This window comes from Papaver somniferum, unplaced genomic scaffold (genome assembly GCF_003573695.1).
Source record: "Papaver somniferum cultivar HN1 unplaced genomic scaffold, ASM357369v1 unplaced-scaffold_154, whole genome shotgun sequence".
Taxonomy (NCBI): Eukaryota; Viridiplantae; Streptophyta; class Magnoliopsida; order Ranunculales; family Papaveraceae; genus Papaver; species Papaver somniferum.
Window position 1 is genome coordinate 8,478,576 of NW_020624820.1, and position 8,642 is coordinate 8,487,217.

Here is an 8,642-nt window from a genome sequence, read left to right on the forward strand (position 1 = left end):
ACCAAGTGAAAAACTCGAATCTTTACGACGCGATTAGGGGTAAGATTAAACAAAATGCAACAACCAGTTATCATGCACACGGTTCCAACTGATTACAGCTAGAAAGATGATCCCCAGTACTGAATACTGATCTTCTTGACCCCAAGTAGCATTAAGTTGTGTTAACTATAAATGGCCGATAGCTAAAAAGATGGTGGTCCTCGAAAGAATCTTGACAAGCAAAGACAGGATGATCAATTCTTGTTAAAGTTGCATTAATCATCCTTTTGTACCTCGAGTAAAAATGCAAAGTTTTGCTTAGGTATGACACTAATAGGAAGAATATATATATGGGTACTTAGCTTAGCCTCCCTACTAGTCTTTTGTCCAAACCCTAACCATCACTCAAAAAAACAACGGATCCTGCTTTTGTTTTAAGTCTAGCCAACCATGGAAAAGTTCAAAAGGAATACACTCTTAAACTAAGTTTAGTGTTGCGTTTCTTTTCTCTCAGTTCCATCATCAACTTGGCTTCAAGTGAGACTCTAAAGTCACTTGTGTGATTTTTATGTTTTGTTTAATGGTCTCCTTTTCATGGAGACGACATATGTGGGAATCCACTTCAGAGCTTAGCTTATGTAATCAGGCGCACTCTTAATAATAATTATACCTTTTGACCATGTTAGTGCCTTGCGTTTTTCTATTAACTTAAAAGAAGAATATAAAGCAAAGTCTACGTAAACCATGCAGACATGTCATTCTTCTAATGGCCGGTTTCGCGTCGTTTAAACGATAATCACAAAACTAATGCATCGAGCCCACGAAATTTTTTATAACTTTGCAAGTAAGACATTCCGTCTAGTATCGACTTTACAGCAATGGCTTCCAAGGAGAGGGTATCAAAACGGCATATAACTACTCACTCCTTTTTAATTTAGGAAGTAAGCTGACGAATTTTATGTACTAATGACAACATTCGACGCTCAAGGTTTCCATATTCGACCTACACAAGATGTAGGTTTAATTCATCTGGATATAAAATACCTTGGAAATTGTTAACAAGGAACAAAAATGATGAGAATGCAGGAATGAATTTTCTTTTCCTTTCTTTTTGATCTGAACAGAATATTAACCTTTTATTGTCAACTTGAGAATTTATGGAGATGATGACAATGAAGTAGGATAAGTATCAAATTAAGTTTAAACCTCAAGAACCTCTTGCAGCGGAACCTCGATTGACGGGCAACATCGGAACGAGATTCTTTTGATTCTACAATGAACATCTAGAACAAAATTTATTACATTCATTTGGTTTTATTATACATACCACTACATTTATTTTGCTTGGCACATATTGTTATATTAATTGATACAACTGAAAATCATGCCATAACATTATGGTCCTATTTGACACCCAAACCTATTTGCACCTAACGTATACATACATGACCTTACACTACAGCACAGACACGGAAGTGGGTTTTCACTCACTCGAATGATGAACAAAATGGGTTCAAGATACATGCAAGTTCTGAATTTTGAATTGTAGATTTTGCAGTTTCTTCTGCATACCTGTCAACTCTTCCTGAGTCTTCGACAAACTGTCTATTCTTTGTTGTGCTGCATCCTGATAAGGCTTACTAATGGATTTCACAAAGTTATCTAGATCCTCGATATTTTGCAAAAGATCTTTACGCATGTCTTCCTCGAGTTCACGTGCCACAGCATCTGCTGTCCTCCGCACCTTTTCCGCCATCTCTTTTCGACGAGTTGGCAAATTTGATACCGCTAAGAAACTATTAAAAGGTTGAATCAGCTATAAATGGTGAAGAAAATCAAACTCAAGAGAGAGAATTCAGATGATTATCACTGGGCATCATGATTGTCTAGCCAGACAAGGCCCACTCTACTGTGCAAAAGGAAAAATAGAACAGCTCAGTTTGGAATGATATACTGGAAGATTAATTAGCATAATCTGTCTCAGGGAACTAATCCAGTACCATATAACCTATACGAGCAATTGAGAAACTTTATTTCACCTATACAACTAAAGACCTCAACTCAAACCTCAAACAAAAGACGGGAACTACAGTGAAAATTCTTCTGTGCTTTTAAGAATATATAAGGTAAAGTGCCAGCCAACAATTTTCAGGTCTAAGAAGAAACTTTGAATATCTAGCTAAGAGAACAAAACTCCACAATAAACTTCAAATTAAGAAAAGAATTGTTACCCGCCAGCAGAACAAAGACCTAAAGCAAGAAGGTCCTCCGTCGTGGTTGGTAGCACAGTTGTAAGAAGGGAAGCAGATAGGCCAGCAGCTCCTAGTCCTCCAAATGTTCCCAATACCTAGATATTAAAAGAATAGATATCCCGCCAAATAGTTAAGCGAACATCACTGAAAGGACTCATCATGCAAAGCCAAATCTAGATAATCAAGGACTAATGGTATAGTAAACAAAGATGAAAAACGAGCTCACCACTTCACGGATTTCTTGGTCAAAAAGCTTTGCAGCAGCAGAAGCACTAAAGTTCTCTAAAGGTTTCACGCTGAGGTCTTCCCTCTTTTGTAAGTCATCAGTTCCAAAATGTGGCTGATCGTGCTGGTTTAAAGATGAAGGCCATCTCTTCTCAAGAGATTCATTATACAGCATCCTTTCGCGAGAACTATTTGACTGCAACCACATCTTATATTCCTCAAGAAGCTTCTAATTATCGAGAAAAGAAAATCCATCAGAATGTGAAAGATAATCTCGATCATGTATAACTAACTACACTATAACATACAAAACCATGCATACCAAGATCACCCTAACAAATTTTACTCTCAGCAGGTTATTTTCTCAAATTATAATTGTCAATAACACTATGTAACCTTATTTATATTCATTCGTACTTGTGGGATCCAATACTAGTGACTACATGATCAGCTTTTAAATCCAGATAGCATTTCTGCACACAGAATATACACTCACAGATATCCTTGAAAATTTGACACTTTCGGATTTCGGCATCTATTCTCATTAGAGTCTAGTAACTTACTTGTGCATCTGAAATTGCCAGGTCAATGATGTCACTTTGAGCTCTTGAGCTGACAGGCATTAGGTTGAACTTCTCTCTTTTAAAAACGTAGGAAGCAACAAGATCAACATTTGATAGTAGAAGAGTAGATTCTATAAGCCTCACAATCCTAGCCCTGGCAGCTTCAATCTGCAAATTACACAAATTAATCCTCACCAAGAAACATAGGACTAGAAAGGGCACTGTGCCATTAATTTGTAAGCAGGAGGAAAAATATGTAATTCTCAAAGATCCATGATGTTAGAACATACAAGTGACGAAGTCTGCCTCTTCCATGACATGCTCTCGTATTCCATCTTCTCTGCATAATCTTTCGCCCTACCAACTATTTCATTAACCGAAGCTAAATCCTGAATGGCAGATTCGCGCTCTTTCATTACAAGGGTTTCACATGCAACAATCAATCTATCTGCAATTCTAATTGGTGTCTCAAGCTTAAGCCTCATTCTATCCATTCCTGCATCTGTTGATCTGTCCAAAAAGCTAAACAAGAATTTCTCAAGTTCATCAAAACCACTGCTCATCCAACGGGTATCTGCACCTAATAATTCCTCATTATTTTTACCACCATCCAAACCCACAGAGAGTTTGGCTTGGATAGCTGACCGTGCAGCAACAGGATATAATGTGACATGTTCTGCATTCATCAGTTTCTGTATGTTCTCTTTAATGAATGCAATGGCTTCCTCAAGCTGATCCAAAACAGAGACAACAAAGAATTAATAGCAGTATGTAGGAAATCCAAAGGTAAAAAAGAAGTGACAGGAACAACACTTCCTCTATGAAGTGAGGAGATCAGATGTATCTACAAAGGCATTGTCAAACCTCACTGTTACTCTGATAGAGATCACACTTATTCAAGACGAAGACGACCCTTTTCTTCCATTGTTGTATATAACTGAGAAAAGCAACCTGAAATGAACTAATGTTTGTTTAGAGACAGATTTCTGACTTTTGGCATAAATAGCTTCCTCCCGCCACACAATAGCACGACGCAATGATGCCAAGTTGACAAATGGTGCTCATCATACCTCGCTTGCAGTTAATGGGCGGTCAGCAGAGATAACAAAAACAACCAAATCCGACCGGGGTACAAACTCTTCAGTGAGACGCTGTTGTCTTTGGAGAATCACATTTGTACCAGGTGTATCAACAAGGTTTATCTGATAAATAGGTAAATAATATGTTAAACCTTATCAACTTGTTTTCTTTTTGATAACTGCAACTTATCAAACCATCATCATAAACAATGGCATAGACGAAGCTTCCAGGACCAAGACTGACGGATAAAAATAACAAGTAGAACCAGTAACAAAACAAATAGAACTGATTAAATGGTATTTCTCAAGGGCTACCATATTTGCATGTGAATTGTTAAGCAATTGTACCAGATAGATGAACCACAGAAGAGATGTTGTGAATAAACACTATTATGTTTCAACGAAGTGAAAGCGAAAATAAAAATGAGCTAACCTTTTTCAGAAATGGAGCAGGTAGATAGCATATGAACTGACCATCTGGATGCCTTTCACAGCGTTCATGCTCAAAAGTATCCATCTCAGCATAACACAGCAAAGTGATCTCATTAGTTGTGGGGACAACTCCTTCTTTGAGGTATCTTCTTCCGAGAAGAGCGTTTATAACAGTTGATTTGCCAGAGTTAAACTCACCCTAATGAGAACAAATAGACAAAAATATGAACAAGCGCACATGAAGAGGATATACTTTTAGTGAGAGAGAAGAAAAGACATGATCCACCATAAATTCATTATCACGTGCAAAACCATAGTTACTACAGTAGAGCAAAGATAAATACTAACAATATTGAGTCGTGCCTATATTAACCTGGTTCTATGTTGCATGGTGCAACTGCAATTATCATACCATGTTATGCATTAGATAATTTGTATCATTAAGATGTTTCCATGATCGTTCTGCGAACCAGTTATACATACATGAGCCATAGATAATTTCATATTCTTAACAGATTCGAACTGCGACGTGAGGAGTTGGATATTTCTGAAGTGGTCGTCAAAACCCAGAATATAATGTAACTATGCCTCTTAACTGAATATCTAAACAAATTCAATCCTTAATCTATTTCACTTTATGGTTAATTATACAAAAGAAGTTACATGAAATTTAGAGCTAATACCCAATGTATAACCGGTGCAACCAGAGTTTGCTGAAGGTCAACACACAATTACCACTATAACCAGCAAAAACGGCTCATCAAGTCGGGAAACTGCATCAATGAGAAGTGAAACTTCCTCCATCTGCCACTCAGAACCAGCATGTACATATTCAGCTCAAACTAACAATGAAACAATCGATTAATCGCTAAACACATATATATGATGAAGAGCAAAAACTACCAAATGGAAAGCGTTAAAAGATCACCAGCGGAGCAGCTTTTTGGATTATAGATATCGCATCTTGTAAAACAATTTTTTCCATTTTTATAAACTCTGCTTCTTTCTCGTCCAAGTCCATAGAAGGGATGACTCCATTTTTTCCTTGCTCCACCCTATCCATAATTCTACTGTCGTCCTGAGTTTTATTACTCAAAGGAGTAAACAAATTTCTCAATGCATCGTCACTGAGCAGCTTCAGATCATCCAAAGAAACAACCAATCCACCAGCACCTGACTGAAATAACTTTGATGCATCAGCTAGCTTTAATTGCTCCCCTTCCAAACCAAATGTTGCAAATACCGGCACTTTGACAGTCTGAAATAAGGAGTCGAAATTGTTTCCTCTGTCATTGCGATATATAAGAAAATCGGCACCTTCAGAATTAGATGCACTTAAAGCAGCATCAGCAGTATTTACACATCTCCCAACTAATGGGAGTATCACAGTGTTGTCAGATTTTGATTCCATCATCATATTGCTTGCCACTATTGCTGGTAGCCCTACAACAACAAGTGAACATTCACTCAAATTTAGAAAAATGAGACCTTTATAACAAATTTACAAAAAGTTAGTTAAAAATACTGACCTTGATCAGAAAGAACAACACCACTAGCACCAACAGCAGAAGCAATATCAACACGTTCAGCAATTAGTAGAAAAGCTCTATCTCTAATCACTGATTTCAGTAACCTAGCTGCTTCATAAAATCTCCCACCATTACCATTTCCTTCACTATCATCAAGAATTACAATACCAACCCATTTAGATACGGCAATATCAATCAAATTCAGTACTTCTTCTTCTGCCCCTTTCCTCAAAACATCTTCAGTGCTCAATTGTAGTATCAAAGTAGGGATTTTGATTTCAGGTCTTTTAAATCCACCAGGAAATAATGTTCTTGGTTGTTGCTGTTGATTTGATTGGAATGCGTTTTTTCCAAATGAATTGATTGCAAGTTTAGATCTTCGAGCTCGGAATTTGAGTAATGGATTGTCATGAGGGAAATTTGAAATTAAGGTTTTGCTGAGGAGAGGGAGTTTCGTCAAGTGAACTGGACCAGTGTTAGAGAGTAGAGATACCATGGAAGAAGAATACCCTGAGATTGTGAACTACTGCGTATTTTGGAAAATTAGGGTTTTGATTTTGAGAGGAAATTTAGATACATTATCTTCTTCCTACTGGTGTTCTTCTGGTTCAGAGGTTCTCATAAAGGATGTGGGGGGAAGTGGATAGGGACGGGAACTTATCAAATGATAGTCGGTTGTAGGTATCCGACAACTTAATTTTTGTGACCATCTTAATTTTTCACCGTCTAACGAGTAAATTTAGGCACAAACTACCATATACAGTAATACATTGTATATATAATTTGAGTCCAAGTTAAAGCCTTGCATTTTTAGGGGACCACCCGAAAGGATTTAGGGGCCATCAATTTATACTCAGCCAAAGACTCTAGTTAAGGGGTATCCTATATGATATTATAGTTACATAAATGCCCTTCTGGTAAAACTGTATAAAAACCAAATCAAAAAAAAAATCTACTCATTTCAACTCTTCTTCTTCCAGTTTCATATTATCATCCGATTGTGGAAGAAAAAAAAACTTTCCCTCGTTCTTGTGTTCAACCGAAACATCGCCGCGAATCGTAAAATCAAAACATCGTCGATTCGTTTATAAAACAATGGATAAGGGAAATGAAACCCACAGACCTAGAACCAAAAACGTTGCTCGGGGTATCGATCCAAAGATTGGATTTTAGCAAGAAATAAAGAAATTGTTGTTGCAAATGAATAAGAACGCGAAGAACAAGTACCCGTCGATGTAGTCGGTGGTGGCGATTCCGATAGTCAAACACTTCGTCAACTTCAAATGGCCCCAATTAGGTAAGAATCTATCATTTTTGGGGTTTATTTCGCTTTAGTTCGACGAATCGAGAAAAAAAATTCTAGGGTTTTCGGTTATTTATCCAGATTCAGGCGATATTCATGCTTATTTACTTCCGAATGTAGTCGTGTTCTTCATTTCTCAAGAACATCGACAGTATTCGGGAGAAATATTTGATGGTTATCGGCCGAATATTGTTGGCCACATCTTCCTGGATACAAACTGGTAATAATCGGTAGTTTAATAAATTTTTTGGATCCCGAATATATTTAAGTAGACACACAGTATTCGGAAGTACACTCACTACCGAATATATATATATATTGAAAAAATCTCAAAATTTCTGATATAGGAAAAATCCCATTTTGGGGCCAGTATTTATTCGGAAGACAATATAATGTTTTATACCTCCGATTGTGTAGGATAAAATTTTAGAGTTTCTGAACTCCAGTTGATTATTCGGTTGTAAACATGTTTAAATATATTCCGATTGGTTTTCATTCGGGAAAAATATGTGTCTTCTTACTTCCGAATTTGTTCATTCGGGTTATAGTTGTGTACTTTGTCTTCCGATTGTGTAGGATGAAAAATTTAGAGCTTCTGAACTCCAATTGATGCATATTCAGTTGTAAATATCTTTAGTTAGCTTTCGATTGTTTTGTATTCGGGATCAGTATGTGTCTTCTTACGTCCGAATGTGTACATTCGGGTTATATTTCCATACTTTGTCTTCCGATTGTATAGTTTGTAAATATTGTTCCTTTCTTTGTTGTTTAGACAAAGTCGAGAAAGGAGGAAGAAAGTGACAGCTAGTGCTAGGAGGGAAAGGAGTGCCAAAGATAATTCAAGTGCTCAACAAAGCTTACAAGAACAAAGCATTCAACAAGGAGTACAACCAAGTGCTGAACAACAAGGCAGTGAACAAGGGGTGCAACCAAGTGTTGAACAAGCCGCTCAACAAAGTGCAGAACCAACTGCTCCACAAGTTACACCCCACCATGAAATTGAACCAGTTGATCCAGTGCCAAGAGTAAAAGAAGAAGGACAACTAAGTGGTACCCAAAAAGCTAAAAAAGGAAAAGATGGTGAAAAGAAGGATATTGCTAAGAAAGCATCACATCTTGTCCCTCAACACTTGAAGAAGAAGGGTATTCCAGCAGGCACAATCCTTGGGCTACCGGCGGATGGAGGAAAATTGCTATTTGGATACAAAGACTCATGGGCCAGAGAAATATACGAAACCGAGGTAATAAAATTACTATTTTTTATTAATGTATTGTCTATG

The 8,642-nt window shown here is 37.2% G+C and overlaps 1 protein-coding gene across 2 annotated transcripts; it reads right to left on the bottom strand.

Moving 5' to 3' along the window:
• Positions 1-1,257: 1,257 nt before the first annotated feature.
• Positions 1,258-6,671, bottom strand: LOC113336837 (probable transmembrane GTPase FZO-like, chloroplastic). 2 transcript variants are annotated; one of them, XM_026582515.1, is made up of 11 exons: positions 6,060-6,671; positions 5,459-5,973; positions 5,266-5,334; positions 4,532-4,729; positions 4,090-4,221; positions 3,884-3,970; positions 3,310-3,750; positions 3,020-3,187; positions 2,458-2,685; positions 2,211-2,326; positions 1,258-1,775 (listed from the first exon to the last, which is right to left on the bottom strand). In XM_026582515.1, exons 1-11 carry the CDS (start codon positions 6,553-6,555, stop codon positions 1,493-1,495), a joined length of 2,733 nt encoding a protein of 910 aa, XP_026438300.1. In that variant the 5' UTR covers positions 6,556-6,671; the 3' UTR covers positions 1,258-1,492. The 2 variants fall into 2 exon arrangements, with proteins under 2 accessions (XP_026438300.1, XP_026438301.1); XM_026582516.1 differs by having other exon boundaries at positions 1,746-1,888.
• Between the last annotated feature and the right edge of the window lie 1,971 nt (positions 6,672-8,642).